The sequence below is a fragment of the Microchirus variegatus genome (genome assembly GCF_963457635.1).
Source record: "Microchirus variegatus genome assembly, chromosome: 22".
Classification (NCBI taxonomy): domain Eukaryota; kingdom Metazoa; phylum Chordata; class Actinopteri; order Pleuronectiformes; family Soleidae; genus Microchirus; species Microchirus variegatus.
Window position 1 is genome coordinate 18,453,892 of NC_139823.1, and position 21,098 is coordinate 18,474,989.

The window sequence follows — 21,098 nt, forward strand, 5'->3', positions numbered from 1 at the left end:
AGGGAACCAGGAAATAGCAGGCGGAGCCACTCCCACTCTGACGTGGAGTGACCTCTGTTCTTAGTGACACTCCCTGTGTGTGTGTGTGTGTGTGTGTGTGTGTGTGTGTGTGTGTGTGTGTGTGTGTGTGTGTGTGTGTGTGTGTGTGTGTGTGTGTGTGTGTGTGTGTGTGTGTGTGTGTGTGTGTGTGTGTGAGACTCAGGAAGTGCAGTAAGTTGCCTCGCGTTTGTCTTTTTATTTTGAAAATCTAATGAGATTAAGGCTTGGATTAGCAGCTTCCTGCTTCACTTACGAACGTCGGGGTTGTTGCTTCCACTCCTGACGTTCATGTCTTCATATAATGAAGTTCCTCTGACCTCCAGGTGACCTTGTGTTTGTCTCATCTGTTTTAACTGTCCTTCTGAGGACTCCTCGTCCTCCTATAGTAACATAGGTCATTTGTCGATCATTTTATGACCGTGTTTGGTGACATAAGTCATTTTTTGTTACCCAAGTTACATGTTTTTGAACAATGACATCATTTTGCAACATCTTTTAGTAACATAAGTCAGTTTTTAGTCCAGAAATTAATGATTTTCTCACTTTTTGAACGTTATTTTTGAAACATTACATCATTTTGTGACCGTGTTTGGTCAAGAAATTAGTGATTTACTCACTTTTTTAACGTTATTTTTAATGCTATTTTAAAATTGCATCATTTTGTAACACTAAGTAACACTAAGTGGAACCACTAAAACATGACTGAGTCTTATGGTATGGCCCCCTGAGTCCCAAATATAAGTACTAAAATGATTAAAAAGTTGATTTTGTACAATATGGGCCCTTCAAGTTACATATTTTTGAACAATTGCATTGTTTTATAACCGTGTTTGGTCAAGAAAGTCATGATTTTCTCACTTTTTGAACATTATTTTTGAACAATTACATCATTTTGACCATGTTTGGTCAAGAAAGTAATGATTTACTCACTTTTTTAACGTTATTTTTAACGCTTTTTTAAAATGACATCATTTTGCAACAGTTTTTGGTCACTTAAGTCATTTGTCGTTATTTAAGTTACATATTTTTGAACAATTGCATCGTTTTGCAGCAGTTTTTAGTCAAGAAAATGAATGATTTTTCTCTCTTTTTGAACAATTACGTCATTTTGGAAGAGGTTTTTCGTCCCAAATCTCATAGTTTTGTCATTTTCTAGCATCTTTTTGAACCACATGTTTTTTGCTGATCCAGCTCAGACAGAGACAGTGAAGTGTGTCAGAGTCTGTGTGTGTTAGTGTTTGTGGTTTAAAACACAGTCAGAGGACATGAAGGATGTAGTGGAGACAGAGCTGGAAGAGGAAGTTCTTCATCATCACCACACAACGCTGTCACAAGCTTATAGAGAAGGAAGCTTTCTGACCAACAGAGAGGAGACGAGACGCGATATCGTCACACGTGGTGATAAAAAAAAAAAACACTTCTAATGACCTGAGAACGCTGGTTTTCCATCATCGTGATCACTTTCTGGTCAAACTTCTTACACGATCGCATGTTTTTCCTAAACTTAGGAACATTTAGGAATGTTTTGACGTTTGATTTCCTCTGTGATCACGTTAACGTTCATCGTCTGGAGCGTTGTCCACACTCTGACCGCCTGGCGTCCTGTCCACCCGGCGCTCACACTTCCTGTGAGCGCCGGTCATGTTCGGGCCGTGTCGGGTCACGCCCCCCCGCTGCTTCCTCTGACCGCCAGCGAGGAGGAGGAGGAGGAGGAGGAGGAGGAGGAGGAGGAGGAGGAGGATGGAGGGAGATTTTTCCCAGCCTCCCTGCTTCAAACCTTTGACCCCAAAACACTCTGACAGCTGGGCTCCTGACATCGGATCTGTGTTTGGGTTGTCTCTGGGTTGTCCGCCCGGCCACCGTGTCTCTCTCTGTGTGTGTGTGTGTGTGTGTGTGTGTGTGTGTGTGTGTGTGTGTGTGTGGGTGTGTGTGAGGCTCAGACACACACACACACACACACACAAAAATATGAAAATAATTCCATATTTTGTCCTTTATTAACGTTTTAAAGCGTCTTACTGATTTTTGTGCATTTATAATCCCTCACACCAAACCCCATAGAGAAAACCAGTGATTTTTAGCTCACAGTGGACACAGGAGCTGCTGGTCCGCTGCTGCCTCGTGTGGTCGCTCTGTGTCACTGAGGGTTAATCCGGACGAAGGATTTCAAACACAGAATTTGACGGAAAAGCACCACTGATCTCACCGACGGAGGCAGCGGTGGATCGGCGACTCCTGTGAACTCCTGTGTTGCCGTGAAGTAAAATTGCTGATTTTCTCTATGGGGTTTGGTGCAGGGAGAGTGAGCCGTTGAACTTGAACTTTAGTTTCCAGCGAAACGAACATGTTTTATGGTGAAATAACAGTGGAAAACATGTTCTTAAGATATCCTAGACTATCCTAACAAGTGTGGATTTTACTGTGCTCACTCTCTCACACCAAAGTCCATGCAAAAAAACTGCGATTCAATACCACAGCACACAGGAGTTGTTGATCCACTGCTGCCTCCGTCACTGAGTTCAAATGTCTTATTTTGTAAAATTCTGTGTTTGAAAACCTTTGTTCCGATTAACCTCAGTGACACAAAGTGACCACACGAGGCAGCAGTAGACCAGCAGCTCCCGTGTCACCGTGAGCTAAAATCACTGATTTTCTCTCTGGACTTTGGTGTGGGAGAGTGAGCCGTTGACTTGAATTCATAATTTAAACAGATCTGGTCTCATTTAGTTCATTCTTGCTTTGTCTTCTCTTAAATTTAACCTTTATTGATCCTTTTTCTTTGCTTTTGTTTTGCACAAAAACCCACTCTGATTCAAATCTGTTGTAGGAAACGACGACAGTCGAGCAGTTTGTGAGGAAACGTGATTTTTGAGTGTTTGAGAGCCATTTTAAGACTTTAAAACCAGTGGTTATTGAATATTATGGCACAAATAATATATATTTAATGTTATTATAAATGTCAACTAAACTTCTAAAGATGTTTTCTAATTACTTGATTGAATTTTTACAACATTCTTCCATGTTGACTTGTCTTTGAGGTCAAAAATGCTCTTTTTCTTTCTTTTTAATCGTATTTTTTTCCGTGGAATCGTCCGTTTAAGGCAGAAAACGTACAAACTAAGCGTCTCCCGTGTGTTTTTGTCGTCTCTCTCAGGTCTTCCACGCTAACACGGACCCGGCTGAGGTGGTGCTGAACCGCGTCCCGCAGCCCGTCCTGGCTCGCTTCGTCCGCATCCGACCGCAGACCTGGAGGAACGGCATCGCGCTGCGCTTCGAGCTCTACGGCTGCCAGATCACAGGTCTGTGTGGCTTTTTCAGGCTTTTTCGGGATTAAGACCTGGTTTTTTGGGGGTTAAATTTAGGTGAAAGGTGACCGTTGTCATGGTTACGGTGAGAGTCGGAGGCTCGTGAGTGCAGCCGTGTGCTCAGAACTTCTTTTATTTAATCCCGGTTTTGTCAGAAACAAAAATTTTCTTTATTTAAATCCGATGAAGGGAACGTCGATGATTGATAACGCGGTCGCGCTCGGGCCACGCCCTCTTCTATTGTCTTCCCTGGAAAGAAGGAAAGAAACTCTAAATATAATTTGCTTAAAAAAACAAGTGGAAACTTAAAAGTCTCTCTCACACACACACACACACACACAGCCTCGGGTTAATTAAAAGAAACCTTCGTCTCGTCTTCCTGTTTTACACTTTATTTATTTATTTATTTATATACGTTTCCTGCATCCTCGTTTAGCTAACACGCTGTATATATGTATGTATATATGTATATATGTATGTATATATGTATGTAGGAGGCTAAATATAAAAGCAGGTGACCCCGAAAACGCACTCTCATCAGCCTCAGTCGTATCCATTATTTACATCCGCCTGCGTTTGCGGTGACATAACATCATGAAACTTTGATCTGTGTTCTCTTAAACCGTCAGCACAGCTAACATCTCCACCCTCCCTTCCTCCCTTCCTCCCTTCCTTCCTTCCTTCCTTCCTTCCTTCCTTCCTTCCTCCCTTCCTTCCTCTGTCTCCTTCCTCTCGTTTCCCCGCCGCTCGCCTCCGTCTCTTTTCCGCTCGCGGCGACTCTGCGTCCTCAGCTCCTGCAAATAAACCTCCCTCATCCCCTTAACCCTTAAAGTCATAGTTCAGGTAGTTTTATTGAGTTTATCGAATTAATATTATATTATTTTTCCGCTTTATCTTCACTGTTTGACAGACTTTTCGAACAAGAAACTGCAGTTTCTAATCCACTCACTCTCCTCACACCAAACCCCATAGAGAAAATCAGTGATTTTAGCTCACAGGGACACTGCTGGTCTACTGTTGCCTCGTGTGGTCACTTTGTGCCACTGAGGTAAATCAAAACAAAAACATTTTGATGCCGGATTCACATAAATATCACATTTTAAGTTACTGATGGAGGCAGCAGTGGATCAACAACTCCTGTGAACTCCTGTGGGCTGTGATGTTAAAATCACTGGTTTTCTCTATGGGGTTTGGTGCAGGGAGAGTGAGCGGTTTACAAACTTCATTTTTCTGTCGAAAAAGTCCGTCTAACAGTGAAGATAAAACAGTAAACAGATTATTTACGTGTCGCAAACATTTTCTTCTTGGACGTTAAGCTCGTAAAAAACGCTCACTCTCCTCACACCAAAGCCCATAGAGAAAACCAGCGATTTTTAGCTCACGGGGACACAGGAGCTGCTGGTCTACTGTTGCCTCGTGTGGTCACTTTGTGTCACTGATGTTGATCGAAACATGGGTTTTCGAATGCCGAATTTTACAAAATAATAGCGTCATAATATTTGAACTCAGTGACGGAGGCAGCAGTGGATCAACAACGTCCTGTGTTGCAGTGACGTTAAAATCGTTGATTTTCTCTATGGGGTTTGGTGTGGGAGAGTGAGTGGATTAAAAACTTCAGCTTTCCGTTGAAAAAAAAAAATATATATATATATATATGTGTGTGTGTTGAGCTGAGTGTAGAGACAGGCTGTTGCACAGCGAGTCCACTCTGCAGCTCTCAGCTTTTATATGAACTAATGGCATTAATTGCATGTGGAGGCAGACGTCTTCCTCCTCCTCCTCCTCCTCCTCCTCCTCCTCCTCCTCCTCCTCCCCCTTCGTTAGCTCCAGTCCTGTCTCTTAACACAGAGTGGCCAGCGTAGTGCAGTCCTGCGGTGCGGCCTAACTGCTCCCGTGTGGGAATATGTGTAACGGCGTGAGTGTGTGTTAGGTCATCGCTGAAACTGGAGGTGAAAGTAATCTGTGCTGTCCATCTCTGTCTCACACACACACACACACACACACACACAGATGCTCCGTGTTCAGACCTGCAGGGCCTGCTGTCCGGCCTGCTGCCCGACCCGCAGATCTCGGCCTCCTCCAGCAGGGACATGGTGTGGAACCCCAGCACCGCCCGTCTGGTGGCCAGTCGCTCCGGGTGGTTCCCTGCCCCGGCACAGCCTCTGGCTGGAGAGGAGTGGCTGCAGGTGTGTATCGATGTACATCGATAGTCTGCCGTTACAATCGATTTGCCTCGGGTGCACTGTGGAGTCGGTACGAGTGTTTTTAATCCCATGCTAACTTGTATCATTGACTTGCGCTAGCCATAATTTGACAAAAAGTCATACTATATACTATGTCGGCCAAAATTGGACTTTTTTTGAGAAAAACATTTTTGGTCCAAAATTTGACAAAAACATCATATTATACTATGTCGCCCAAAATTTGAAAAAAAATTTAGAATAAAAAATGTGGTCCAAAATTTGACAAAAACGTCTTTCTATACTATGTCGTCCAAAATTTGAAAATTTTTTGAGAAAAAAAAATTGGTCCAAAATTGGACAAAAACTTCTTACTATACTGTCATCCAAAATTTTACAATTTCTTGAGAAAAAAAAAATTTAGTCCAAAATTTGACAAAAACTTCATACTATACTTTGTCGCCCAAAATTTGAAAATGTTTTGAGAAAAAAAATTTAGTCCAAAATTTGACAAAACCTTCATACTATACTTTGTCGCCCAAAATTAGAAAAATTTTTGAGAAAAAAAAATTTGGTCCAAAATTTGACAAAAACGTCTTTCAATACTCTGTCATCCAAAATGTGACAATTTTTTGAGAAAAAAAATTTGGTCCAAAATTTGACAAAAACTTCGTACTATACTGTCGTCCAAAATTTTACAATTTCTTGAGAAAAAAAAAATTTGGTCCAAAATTTGACAAAAACGTCACACTATACTCTGTCGTCCAAAATTTGACAATTTTTTTGAGAAAAAAAATTTGGTCCAAAATTTGACAAAAACTTCATACTATACTGTCGTCCAAAATTTTACAATCTCTTGAGAAAAAAAAAATTTCGTCCAAAATTTGACAAAAACGTCATACTATACTCTGTCGTCCAAAATTTGACAATTTTTTTGAGAAAAAAAATTTGGTCCAAAATTTGACAAAAACTTCATACTATACTATGTCGTCCAAAATTTTACAATTTCTTGAGAAAAAAAAAATTTCGTCCAAAGTTTGACAAAAACTTCATACTATACTGTCGTCCAAAATTTTACAATCTCTTGAGAAAAAAAAAATTTCGTCCAAAATTTGACAAAAACGTCATACTATACTCTGTCGTCCAAAATTTGACAATTTCTTGAGAAAAAAAAAATCTTGGTCCAAAATTTGACAAAACTTCATACTATACTATGTTGTCCAAAATTTGACAATTTCTTGAGAAAAAAATTTTTTTGTCCAAAATTTGACAAAAACGTCATACTATACTCTGTCGTCCAAAATTTGACAATTTCTTGAGAAAAACAAAATTTTGTCCAAAATTTGACAAAAACGTCATACTATACTCTGTCGTCCAAAATTTGACAATTTCTTGAGAAAAAAAAATTTCGGCCAAAATTTGACGAAAACGTCATACTATACTGTCGTCCAAAATTTGACAATTTTTTTGAGAAAAAAAAATCTTGGTCCAAAATTTGACAAAAGGAACATACTATACTATGTCTATGTATACCATAGCATCAGCGAACTCTGCAACTAGAAGAACTGAATGAAATTTCTTGAAAAACGTCTCCAGACGTCTCCATCACACCGGCTGAGTTGGAAAACAGGTCTTACGTCCAAAATTCCCAACTATCCCTTTAATGATGTTAATCTGCATCTGCTCAGGTGGACCTGGGCGTCCCGAAGACGATCCGCGGCGTGATCACGCAGGGAGCGCGGGGAGGAGACGCCGCCGCCGACAACCGAGCGTTTGTGCGCAAGTACAAGGTGGCGTACAGCCTGAACGCAAAGGAGTGGAACTTCATCATGGACTTTAAGACCAGTCTTCCAAAGGTGGGCGACATTATTATTTTTACTTATTGGGATTATTATTATTATTATTATTACGCTTATTGTCGTTTGTCGCGCGCAGATCTTCGAGGGGAACACGCACTACGACACGCCAGAGCTGCGGCACTTCGAGGAGACGGTGGCCCAGTACGTCCGCCTGTACCCGGAGCGCTGGTCTCCGGCAGGGATCGGGATGAGGGCGGAGATCCTGGGCTGTGACCTTCCAGGTAGGACACGGATTTAAGTGTTGAATGATTCCTTGTTTTGGGATTATTTGCTGCCTGTAGTTTCCCAGGCTGTGTCTCATTCGAGTAATAAACTGGAGCGATCTGGAGGACCTTGAAGGAAGGTGGCTCACATTAGATATGCATGAGAGTGATAGTGCAGTTAAATCATCGGCAATTGTGCTTTTTTTTGACGCGAGGACGCTCAATCTCGCTGAAAATGTCGTTTTAATCTCATCAAATCTACACCGTGATCTTGTTTTCCACTGTGAGGCGACAGGAAGTGGACGTTTGTCTGCAGCTCGCTCTCCCACACACCAAACCCCATAGAGAAAAGCAGCGATTTTCACTTTACTTGACTTTACTTTGGCACACAGGAGTTGTCGATCCACTGCTGCCTCCATCGCTAAGTTCAAATGTGTTATGGTGTGAATTCGGCTTTTAAAATCCTTACCTCAGATTAACCTCAGTGACGCAAAGTGACCACACGAGGCAGCAGTAGACCAGCAGCTCCTGTTTCCCCGTGAGCTAAAACCACTGATTTTCTCTATGGGCTTTGGTGTGGGAGAGTGAGTGCTTTCCAAACCTTAGTTTCTTTTTAGAAAAGTCTATTTAACAGTGAGATAAAGACGTGAACATGTTCTTAATATTGTATGGATTTAAACAGGTGCAGGTTTTATGTTTTTTTTCACTCCCCCACACCAAACCCCATAGAGAAAATCAGCGATTTTACTTAACTTGACTTTACTTTGTTCACAGGAGTTGTTGATCCACTGCTGCCTCCATCAGTACCTTCAAATGAGTTCTTCTGTAAAATTCTGTGTTTGAAATTCAGCTTAACCTCAGTGACACAAAGTGACCACACGGGGCAGCGGTAGACCAGCAGCTCCTGTTTCCCTGTGAGCTAAAAACGCTCATTTTCTCTATGGAGTTTGGTGTGGGAGAGTTTTTTGGTTCACACTTTGAATTTTCCTGATCAGAAAAGTCTTAAGTTAAGTTCAGAACTGTGACTTTAAGATTTGAGAACAAGTGTGTTGGGAGTGGACGGGTTTGAGTTTAGAGGAATGTGTCCCTGCAGAGACAGCAGAGCTACAGGAGTCTGTTCTCCAGATGTGAAGCAGCAACTGGTTCACACACACACACACACACACACACACGGACTCTCCCTGTTTACCACTCCCTCTGAGCCTGAACACAATCACACACACTAACCACAGAGACAGCGATATATAAATGTGTACTGTAACACACACACACACACAAACACACACCGCAGTAATCATGCGTCTATAAATGCTCTGAGGTGATTTGTGTGTGTGTGCGTTGTGTGTGTGTGTGTGTGTGTGTGGCTTGTGCACATGTGCAGCTGAACTAAAGATGACGGCTGTTTTATATTTTTATCTCATTTTTCTCAGTTAACTCCGTGTTTTTGTAACATCTTAGGCTGACGTTAGTCATTGAACTGTACTTTGTAACGGGTTTTTAGTTACGTTAAATCATCCTGAAACATCCATTAATAATAATAATAATAATAATATACAATCAAATAAAAAATGTTGGCCCAAAATTTGACAAAAAGTCATACTTTATACTATGTCGACCAATATTTGAAATTTTTTTGAGAAAAACATTTTTGGTCCAAAATTTGACAAAAACGTCATATTAAACTTTGTCGCCCAAAATTTGAAAAAAAATTGAGAAAAAAAAATCTGGTCCAAAATTTGACAAAAACGTCATGCTATGCTCTGACGTCCAAAATTGACCATTTTTAAAAAAAATAAATAAATTTGGTCCAAAATTTTTACAAAAACGTCATACAGTTTGAGAAGAAAAATCTGGTCTAAAATTTGACAAAAACATCATACTGTACTATGTCGTCCAAAATTTGAAAAAGAAATTTGAGAAAAAAAAAATTTGGTCCAAACTTTGACAAAATCATTCCGTACTATGTCGTCCAAAATTTGACAATTTTTTGAGGAAAAAAATTGTTGGTCCAAAATTTGACAAAAACGTCATTCTATGCTCTGTCGTCCAAAATTGACAATTTTTTTGAAAAGAAAATAAATTTGGTCCAAAATTTTTACAAAAACGTCATACAGTTTGAGAAAAAAATTTTGGTCTAAAATTTGACAAAAACATCATACTGTACTATGTCGTCCAAAATTTGAAAAAAAAATTTGAGAAAAAAAAAATTTGGTCCAAACTTTGACAAAATCATTCCGTACGATGTCGTCCAAAATTTGACAATTTTTTGAGAAAAAAAATGTTGGTCCAAAATTTGACAAAAACATCATACTATACTATGTTGTCCAAAATTAGAAAAAAAAAATGGAAAAAAAATTTTGGTCCAAAATTGGACAAAAACATAATTTCGTCCGAAATTTGTCAAAAATGTCATGTAAATCAAAATTTGAAAAAGTAAAAATGGAGGCACCTGAAACACCTGTGGATAACAGTCGTCCAGTGTCCTGCTCTTATTTTCCGCCTCGTTTAAAAGACGGCACACACACGCGCGCGCGCCGTGACGTACGATCGATTCCGCTTCACGGGGACTTCCTGTGGAAATGAGCGCGAGGAGGAGGGCGCCCCCAGCTGGAGAAATGGCAAACATGAAAGGGGGGAGGGGGGGGGGGGGTGACCACAGCTGGCGACGGCGTCTGACTTTCACCCTGGAACGTGTTAATGTCACGGCCGCCGCTCATTAACCACCTCATCGGCCAATGTTCTTAATCCTCCTCTTCTTCTTCTTCTTCTTCTTCACCTTTCTTGATTCCGCTCTAACCTTTTGAGTTTCCTGGTTAAGGTTTAAGACCGTGTGTTGTGTCACACACACACACACACACACACGCACACACACACACACACGGTGCATTAAGATTCCTCGGCGCTGCCGCGGCCACTCGCTGCTTCTCAAAGGTCAAGCCTTGTCACGGCGTGTAAACGTGCCGACCTTTCCGCGGCCGAGTGTGACGGAAAAAACGTCTGCTGCGGCACGAGCGGCGTCCGCTGCGCCCGCGCTCATCTTTGTGTGTGTTTGTGTGCGTGTGTGTGTGTTTGTGTTTGTTTGTTTGTGTGTTTGTGTGACCTGTCGCTCAGGGAAAACAAAGTCCCTGCTGTCTTACATAACGTGTCTACGGCCTGCTGCAGGTGATGATGCAAGGCCGAGATCATCATCATCATCATCATCATGCACAGGATGAGACGCCAGCGTTTAGAAGTGGACCCGGGGGGAAACACACACACACACATATATACACACACACATATATACAGATAAATGCTTTTGAATGCTTGTTATTCCACACACACACACACACACACACACGGGGTGGATAGAGAGAGCCAACCCTCTCTGCATAATAGATATTGCTCAATCCCAAAGAATCTGACTCAGCGATATGTCAGAGAAAAAAAAAAAAAAAATCTTCAATTATGTAGAAAGCCTTTCTGTAAATCTCTAACTTGGCAGCCTGAGACACACACACACACACACACACACACACACACACACTCTGATGAATGGATACGCACACACACTCGCAAGGACATGATGGGAAAGACAAGTAGTCGCCACTATTTCATATTCTTAAATGGCCTTTTTTTTTTCCCAAAGTGAACCTGGAGCTGCTGCTCACTCTCTCACACCAAACCCCATAGAGAAAATCGATGATTTTAGCTTGTGGGGCCACAGGAGCCGCTGATCCACCGCTGATCCACCGCTGATCCACCGCTGATCCACCGCTGCCTCCGTCACTCAGTTCAAGTGTGTTATTTTTGTCAATTCGGCACCTGAAAAACTTTGTTCGGATTGACCTCGGTGGCACAAAGTGACCACACGAGGCAGCAGCAGACCAGCAGCTCCTGTGGCCTCACAAGCTAAAATCATCGATTTTCTCTATGGGGTTTTGGCGTGGGAGAGTGAGCGGTTTTTCACCCAATCAAATCACGTCAGTTTAAGTCTACGACGTCTTAAGAACATGTTCATGTCGCTATCTCACAGTTTGTAAACCACTCACTCTCCCACACCAAACCCCATAGAGAAAATCAGCGATTTAAGCTCACGGGGGACACAGGAGCTGCTGGTCTACTGCTGCCTCGTGTGGTCACTTTGTGTCACTGTGGTACATCTGAGCAAAAAATGCCGAATTTGTAAAATAAGACAGTTAAACTTAGTTGAGGAAGCAGCAGTGGATCAACAACTCCTGTGAACTCCTGTGTGCAGCGATGTAAAAAATCAATGCTTTTCTCTATGGGCTTTGGTGTGGGAGAGTGAAACTTTTACAGAGTCACACAGACTTCCACCATCTTCTCTCCATGGTATTTTAAGAACACGTTCACGTCTTTATCTTCACTGTGAGACAGACTTTTCCAACAGGAAACTGAAGTTTGGAAACTCACTCACTCTCCCTGCACCAAACCCCATAGAGAAAATCAGTGATTTTAGCTCACGGGGACACAGGAGCTGCTGGTCTGCTGCTGCCTCGTGTGGTCACTTTGTGCCACTGAGGCAGCAGTGGATCAACAACTTCCTGTGAACTCCTGTGTCTCTGTGATGTTAAAAATCTTTGTTTTTCCTTATGGGCTTTGGTGCAGGGAGAGTGAACTTCAGTTTCCAGCCAAAAAACACACAGGGTTTTGAGGGGAAAAAGTGGTAAATGTGTTCTTAAGCGATCACTTAAGACTTAAGCGGCAGCATGTTTTCATCGTGCGAGTGTTTTGTGAGTCTGGTTTGTGTTTCGTGTCCAAAGCTGACGTCGAATTTAAAAAATCTCTCCCTTTAAAATGAGACGAGGCAGCGAGATCATGTGAAACGTGATATTCTTGTGAGTCCACGTACTCCTGTCTGTGGACGTTAGCGTCACATCACAGCAGTGTGTTACGCTGCAGTGTGTGTTTGTGTGTTTTGTGTGTTTGAGAGACCGCGGATCATTATTAGGGTTCGAGCACGACTGTGCAAGAACCCTATTGTAATTGAAAGAGTTATTAGGGTTCGAGCACGACTGTGCAAGAACCCTATTGTAATTGAAAGAGTTATTATTATTCTTATTATTATTCTTCACACGAGGAATGTGCCTTTTTGAAGGCCTAAACGGATCCCAAACCACGCGAATTTTTGGGACAACATCAGACCTAACTTAAATCGCCGAACCAAAGTGGTTCGGTGAATGTGCGTCAAAAAATGGAAGTGGGCGGGGCTTCAGACTGACGCAAAAATGTGCTACTAGGTCAACTCCTGTCGGGAATAACGTACATGAACGAAACTTGGTACACACGTTCATTAGGTTGTGCCATGGGCAAAAGTCAATCACAAGTTTTCTGTGAAACCTACAGGAAGGCCGCCATCTTGGATTGAAGGCGAAAACGGAGGCGTTTTTGGCGAATTTACAGCATAACTTGCCGTAGATACCAAAATCTACAGTTTTTGAGCAATCACCCTCAAACTTGGCGAGGTTGATGTGGACCAGTTGAGGTACGATCTAATCTGAAAAGTTTTTTGAAATATTGCATGGCGCACGAGATAGGTGGCGCCAAAGTTGGCGAAAATTCCAAATTTTCCCAACACGCAACGAAACGCTTATAACTTTGCGATGGAAGATCAAGTCGGAGCCAAACTTGCCATTTTTGATGATGGGTAGTTGCTGAAGACACCTATGCAAAAATGAACACGTTTGAAACCATCGCCTCCTGGTGGTGGAAGAGAATATACAAAAAAAAAGTTTATTTACGATTTCGGTAATAACTTTTACAGAGATTGTCGTATCTGACTCAAAATGACACTGAAACATTGAAAACACATGGTAGATGATGCGTGTTGAATATGATAGCGCATTGTTTAACGGTGTAGCGAGGTGCGAGGTGCAAAGTCGGATTATTGCGACAAAAAAACAAACTCTTATAACTTTGCGAGTCCTGGTCCAAACTGAACCAAACTTCCTTGGATTGATGTTCCTCCAGCCCTGACAATGTCTATATGAAAATATTCAATTTCGAAAACAGCGCCCCCTGGTGGAAACAGAAAGAATTTTATTTGCTATAAAATCTATCTAGTCCTAGAGCTTTTGTGCTATCACCTTCAAACTTGGCGAGGTCAATGTGGACAGGTAGAGGATCAAAAGTTGGTGAAAGCTTTCTAAAGTGTCGCACGGCGTACGAGATAGGGGGCGCTAAAGTTGGCGATCATTCTGATGTTGACCAAATCTCTTATAACTTTGCATTGGAAGGTCAGATATGAACCAAACTTGCCGTGGTTCATGATCGATAGGTCTTAAAGACGAATATGAAAAAACGGTCACGTTCGGAAACAGCGCCTCTAGTGGTGAGAGTATTATTACCCAAAAAAAGTACATTTATGATGATAACTTTGTGGAACATGTTCCGATTTGAACCAAACTTCCTTGGATCGATGACAGTCCGACCCTGAACAAGTCTACATGAAAATATTCAATTTAGAAAACAGCGCCCCCTGGTGGCAACAGAAAGAATTTTATTTGCTATAAAATCTATCTAGTCCTAGAGCTTTTGTGCTATCACCTTCAAACTTGGCGAGGTCAATGTGGACAGGTAGAGGATCAAAAGTTGGTGAAAGCTTTCTAAAATGTCGCACGGCGTACGAGATAGGGGGCGCTAAAGTTGGCGATCATTCTGATGTTGACCAAATCTCTTATAACTTTGCATTGGAAGGTCAGATATGAACCAAACTTGCCGTGGTTCATGATCGATAGGTCTTAAAGACGAATATGAAAAAACGGTCACGTTCAGAAACAGCGCCTCTAGTGGTGAGAGTATTATTACACAAAAAAAGTACATTTATGATGATAACTTTGTGGAACATGTTCCGATTTGAACCAAACCTCCTTGGATCGATGACAGTATGGCCCTGAAAAAGTCCGTATGAAAATCTTCAATTTAAAAAACAGCGCCCCCTGGTTGCTGGATATAACATTACATATCAAACTTTTTTATGCTGCTATAACAAGTATTGTTGTATCCTCCTCATACCTGATATGTGGGACCACAAAACCGCTCCGACCATGTCAGCAACAGACGACTTCCTGACAGGAAGTGGATCTGCCGCAACAGGAAGTAGAATGTAACTTTGCCATACATTGCCCGATCGCCACGAAACATGATATGTGAGTCAATAAAACTTCCCTGAACATGTTAATGGACACACCTTTGACCAAACAGGAAGTCAGCCATTTTAAACAGGAAGTCCCCTGTAACTTTACCGTACATTGATCAATCTGCACGGAACTTGACACGTGAGACCAGGAACCTATCCTGGACATGTCTGCAAAAGCTAAACTCCAAACAGGAAGTGGAACGCCAAAACAGGAAGTAGAATTTAACTTTGCCGTACGTTGCCCTATCTCCACGAAACATTATATGTGAGTCAAGGGAACTTCCCTGAACATGTTAATGGACACGCTTTGACCCAACAGGAAGTCAGCCATTTTAACAGGAAGTGCCCTCTAACTTTACCGTACATTGACCGCTCTGCACGGAACTTGGTATGTGAGGCCAGGGACCTATCCTGAACACGCAAACAATGTCCTCCCGTCAGAAAGTGTAACGCACTTAACAGGAAATAATATATGACTTTACTCCACAGCCCAACATCCGCACGGACGGCGCCAATTAGAACTACGACAGCAAGCAGCGAATGAACGAGAGACGAGATCAGGGCGCAAGCGACGAGGTGGGCGCGGGTCGCGACGTAGCGTCAAGCTCGAACCCGTTACCACCGCTTGTTATTCTTATTATTATTCTTCACACGAAGAAAGTGCCTTTTTGAAGGCCTAAACGGATCCCAAACCACGCGAATTTTTGGGACAACATCAGACCTAACTTAAATCGCCGAACCAAAGTGGTTCGGTGAATGTGCGTCAAAAAATGGAAGTGGGCGGGGCTTCAGACTGACGCAAAAATGTGCTACTAGGTCAACTCCTGTCGGGAATAACGTACATGGACGAAACTTGGTACACACGTTCATTAGGTTGTGCCATGGGCAAAAGTCAATCACAAGTTTTCTGTGAAACCTACAGGAAGGCCGCCATCTTGGATTGAAGGCGAAAACGGAGGCGTTTTTGGCGAATTTACAGCATAACTTGCCGTAGATACCAAAATCTACAGTTTTTGAGCAATCACCTTCAAACTTGGCGTGGTTGATGTGGACCAGTTGAGGTACGATCTGATCTGACAAGTTTTTTGAAATATTGCATGGCGCACGAGATAGGGGGCGCCAAAGTTGGCGAAAATTCAAAATTTTCCCAACACTCAACGAAACGCTTATAACTTTGCGATGGAAGGTCACGTCGGTGCCAAACTTGCCATGATTGATGATGGGTAGTTGCTGAAGACACCTATGCAAAAATGATCACGTTTGAAACCATCGCCTCCTGGTGGTGGAAGAGAATATACAAAAAAAAAGTTTATTTACGATTTCGGTAATAACTTTTACAGAGTTTGTAAAAGTGTCACTCAAAATGACACTGAAACATTGAAAACACATGGTAGATAATGCGTGTTGAATATGATAGCGCATTCTTTTACGGTGTAGCAGCGTGGGCGGAGCAAAGTCGGATTTTTGCGACAAAAAAACAAACTCTTATAACTTTGCGAGTCCTGGTCCAAACTGAACCAAACTTCCTTGGATTGATGTTCCTCCAGTCCTGACGACGTCTACATGAAAATATTCAATTTCGAAAACAGCGCCCCCTGGTGGCAACAGAAAGAATTTTATTTGCTATAAAATCTATCTTGTCCTAGAGCTTTTGTGCTATCACCTTCAAACTTGGCGAGGTCAATGTGGACGAGTTGAGGATCAAATGTTATTGAAAGCTTTCTAAAATGTCGCACGGCGTACGAGATAGGGGGCGCTAAAGTTGGCAAACATTCTGATGTTGACCAAATCTCTTATAACTTTGCATTGGAAGGTCAGATATGAACCAAACTTGCCGTGGTTCATGATCGATAGTTCTTAAAGATGAATATAAAAAAACTGTCACGTTCGGAAACAGCGCCTCTAGTGGTGAGAGGATTATTACCCAAAAAAAGTACATTTATGATGATAACTTTGTGAATCCTGTTCCGATTTGAACCAAACTTCCTTGGATCGATGACAGTCCGACCCTGAACAAGTCTAGATGAAAATATTTAATTTCGAAAACAGCGCCCCCTGGTGGAAACAGAAAGAATTTTATTTGCTATAAAATCTATCTTGTCCTAGAGCTTTTGTGCTATCACCTTCAAACTTGGCGAGGTCAATGTGGACGAGTTGAGGATCAAATGTTATTGAAAGCTTTCGTAAATGTCGCACGGCGTACGAGATAGGGGGCGCTAAAGTTGGCAAACATTCTGATTTGTAAAAACAGACAACGAAACGCTTATAACTTTGCGATGGAGGATCCAATGTCCTTCCCTGGATTGATGCCTTGGAGTAGTCTATATGACAATATTCAATGTCTTAAAGACGCCCCCTGGTGGCAGCAGACTATGCCATCTACTGTGCAACACTAAAGAAACTGCTATAACTTTGTAAATCCTGTTCCAATCTGAACCAAACTTCCTTGGATTGATGACAGTATGACCCTGAAAAAGTCTATATGAAAATCTTCAATTTAAAAAACAGCGCCCCCGAGATGCTGGATATAACATTACATATCAAACTTTTTTATGTTGCTATAACAGGGATTGTTGTATCCTCCTCATACGTGATATGTGGGACCACAAAACCGCTCCGACCATGTCAGCAACAGATGACTTCCTGACAGGAAGTGGATCCGTCGCAACAGGAAGTAGAATGTAACTTTGCCATACATAGCCCGATCGCCACGAAACATGATATGTGAGTCAATAGAACTTCCCCGAACATGTTAATGGACACGCCTTTGACCCAACAGGAAGTCAGCCATTTTAAACAGGAAGTGCCCTGTAACTTTACCGTACATTGATCAATCTGCACGGAACTTGACACGTGAGATCAGGAACCTATCCTGGACATGTCTGCAAAAGCAAAACTCCAAACAGGAAGTGGAACGCCAAAACAGGAAGTAGAATGTAACTTTGCCGTACGTTGCCCTATCTCCACGAAACATTATATGTGAGTCAAGGGAACTTCTTTGAACATGTTAATAGACACGCTCTGACCCAACAGGAAGTCAGCCATATTAACAGGAAGTGCCCTCTAACTTTACCGTACATTGACCGCTCTGCACGGAACTTGGTATGTGAGGCCAGGGACCTATCCTGAACACGCAAACAATGACCTCCCGACAGAAAGTGTAACGCACTTAACAGGAAATAATATATGACTTTACTCCACAGCCCAACATCCGCACGGACGGCACCAATTAGAACTACGACAGCAAGCAGCGAATGAACGAGAGACGAGATCAGGGCGCAAGCGACGAGGTGGGCGCAGGTCGCGACGTAGCGTCAAGCTCGAACCCGTTACCACCGCTTGCGGTGCTAGTTATTATTATTATTCTTCACACAAAAAAAGTGCCTTTTTGAAGGCCTAAACGTATCCCAAACCTCACGAATTTTCGGGACAACATCAGACCTCACTGAAAATTTTGTAAAAAAGTGGTTCGGTGAATGTGCGTCAAAAAATGGAAGTGGGCGGGGCTTCAGACTGACGCAAAAAAGTGCTACTAGGTCAATTCCTGTCGGGAATAACGTACATGAACGAAACTTGGTACACACGTTCATTAGGTTGTGCCATGGGCAAAAGTCAATCACAAGTTTTCTGTGAAACCTACAGGAAGGCCGCCATTTTGGATTGAAGGCGAAAACGGAGGCGTTTTTGGCGAATTTACAGCATAACTTGCCGTAGATACCAAAATCTACAGTTTTTGAGCAATCACCTTCAAACTTGGCGAGGTCGATGTGGACCAGTTGAGGTACGATCTAATCTGAAAAGTTTTTTGAAATATTGCATGGCGCACGAGATAGGTGGCGCCAAAGTTGGCGAAAATTCCAAATTTTCCCAACACGCAACGAAACGCTTATAACTTTGCGATGGAAGGTCAAGTCGGAGCCAAACTTGCCATGATTGATGATGGGTAGTTGCTGAAGACACCTATGCAAAAATGATCACGTTTGAAACCATCGCCTCCTGGTGGTGGAAGAGAATATACAAAAAAAAAGTTTATTTACGATTTCGGTAATAACTTTTACAGAGTTTGTAAAAGTGTCACTCAAAATGACACTGAAACATTGAAAACACATGGTAGATAATGCGTGTTGAATATGATAGCGCATTCTTTAACGGTGTAGCAGCGTGGGCGGAGCAAAGTCGGATTTTTGCGACAAAAAAACAAACTCTTATAACTTTGCGAGTCCTGGTCCAAACTGAACCAAACTTCCTTGGATTGATGTTCCTCCAGTCCTGACGACGTCTACATGAAAATATTCAATTTCGAAAACAGCGCCCCCTGGTGGCAACAGAAATAATTTTATTTGCTATTAAATCTATCTTGTCCTAGAGCTTTTGTGCTATCACCTTCAAACTTGGCGAGGTTAATGTGGACGAGTTGAGGATCAAAAGTTAGTGAAAGCTTTCTAAAATGTCGCACGGCGTACGAGATAGGGGGCGCTAAAGTTGGCGATCATTCTGATGTTGACCAAATCTCTTATAACTTTGCATTGGAAGGTCAGATATGAACCAAACTTGCCGTGGTTCATGATCGATAGTTCTTAAAGATGAATATGAAAAAACTGTCACGTTCGAAAACAGCGCCTCTAGTGGTGAGAGGAATATTAACCAAAAAAAGTACATTTATGATGATAACTTTGTGAATCCTGTTCCGATTTGAACCAAACTTCCTTGGATCGATGACAGTCCGACCCTGAACAAGTCTACCTGAAAATATTTAATTTCGAAAACAGCGCCCCCTGGTGGCAACAGAAAGAATTTTATTTGCTATTAAATCTATCTTGTCCTAGAGCTTTTGTGCTATCACCTTCAAACTTGGCGAGGTTAATGTGGACGAGTTGAGGATCAAAAGTTAGTGAAAGTTTTTTAAAATGTCGCATGGCGTACAAGATAGGGGGCGCTAAAGTTGGCAAACATTCTGATTTGTAAAAACAGACAACAAAACGCTTATAACTTTGCGATGGAGGATCCAATGTCCTGCCCTGGATTGATGCCTTGAAGTAGTCTATAAGACAATATTCAATGTCTTAACGACGCCCCCTGGTGGCAGCAGACTATGCCATCTACTGTGCAACACTAAAGAAACTGGTATAACTTTGTAAATCCTGTTCCAATCTGAACCAAACTTTCTTGGATTGATGACAGTCCAATCCTGAAGCAGTCTATATGAAAATCTTCAATTTATAAAACAGCGCCCCCTGGTTGCTGGATATAACATTACATTTCACACTTCTTTATGCTGCTATGACAGGGATTATTGTATCCTCCTCCTACGTGATATGTGGGACCACAAAACCGCTCCGACCATGTCAGCAACAGACGACTTCCTGACAGGAAGTGGATCCGCCGCAACAGGAAGTAGAATGTAACTTTGCCATACATTGCCCGATCGCCACGAAACATGATATGTGAGTCAATAGAACTTCCCTGAACATGTTAATGGACACGCCATTGACCCAACAGGAAGTCAGCCATTTTAAACAGGAAGTGCCCTGTAACTTTACCGTACATTGATCGATCTGCACCGAACTTGACACGTGACACCAGGAACCTATCCTGGACATGTCTGCAAAAGCTAAACTCCAAACAGGAAGTGGTACGCCCAAACAGGAAGTAGAATGTAACTTTGCCGTACGTTGCCCTATCTCCACGAAACATTAAATGTGACTCAATAGAACTTCCCTGAACATGTTAATGGACACGCTCTGACCCAACAGGCAGTTAAACATTTTAAACATGAAGTGCCCTCTAACTTTACTGTACATTGACCGCTCTGCACGGAACTTGGTATGTGAGGCCAGGGACCTATCCTGAACACGCAAACAATGTCCTCCCGACAGAAAGTGTAACGCACTTAACAGGAAATAATATATGACTTTACTCCACAGCCCAACATCCGCACGGACGGCGCCAATTAGAACTACGACAGCAAGCAGCGAATGAACGAGAGACGAGATCAGGGCGCAAGCGACGAGGTGGGCGCGGGTCGCGACGTAGCGTCAAGCTCGAACCCGTTACCACCGCTTGCGGTGCTAGTTATTATTATTATTCTTCACACGAGGAATGTGCCTTTTTGAAGGCCTAAACGGATCCCAAACCTCACGAAATTTCGGGACAACATCAGACCTGGCTTAAATCGCCGAACGAAAGTGGTTCGGTGAATGTGCGTCAAAAAATGGAAGTGGGCGGGGCTAAAGACTGATGCAAAACACTTCTACTAGGTCAACTCCTGTCAGGTATAACGTACATGAACGAAACTTGGGACACACGTTCATTAGGTTGAGCTTTAAATAAAAGTCGTGGACAAGTTTTCTGTGAAACCTACAGGAAGGCCGCCA

At 42.3% G+C, this 21,098-nt stretch overlaps 1 protein-coding gene across 1 annotated transcript in view; it reads left to right on the top strand.

Moving 5' to 3' along the window:
• The window catches only part of nrp2a (neuropilin 2a), a gene marked incomplete at its 5' end in the record, with an annotated part of 102,427 nt that overhangs the window by 49,748 nt on the left and 31,581 nt on the right, over nt 1–21,098 (top strand). The window contains 4 exons of the mRNA XM_083908729.1: nt 3,194–3,338; nt 5,355–5,530; nt 7,213–7,380; nt 7,460–7,604. Coding sequence (XP_083764855.1) covers nt 3,194–3,338; nt 5,355–5,530; nt 7,213–7,380; nt 7,460–7,604 — 634 coding nt within the window. The remainder of the gene's footprint in view (nt 1–3,193; nt 3,339–5,354; nt 5,531–7,212; nt 7,381–7,459; nt 7,605–21,098) is intronic.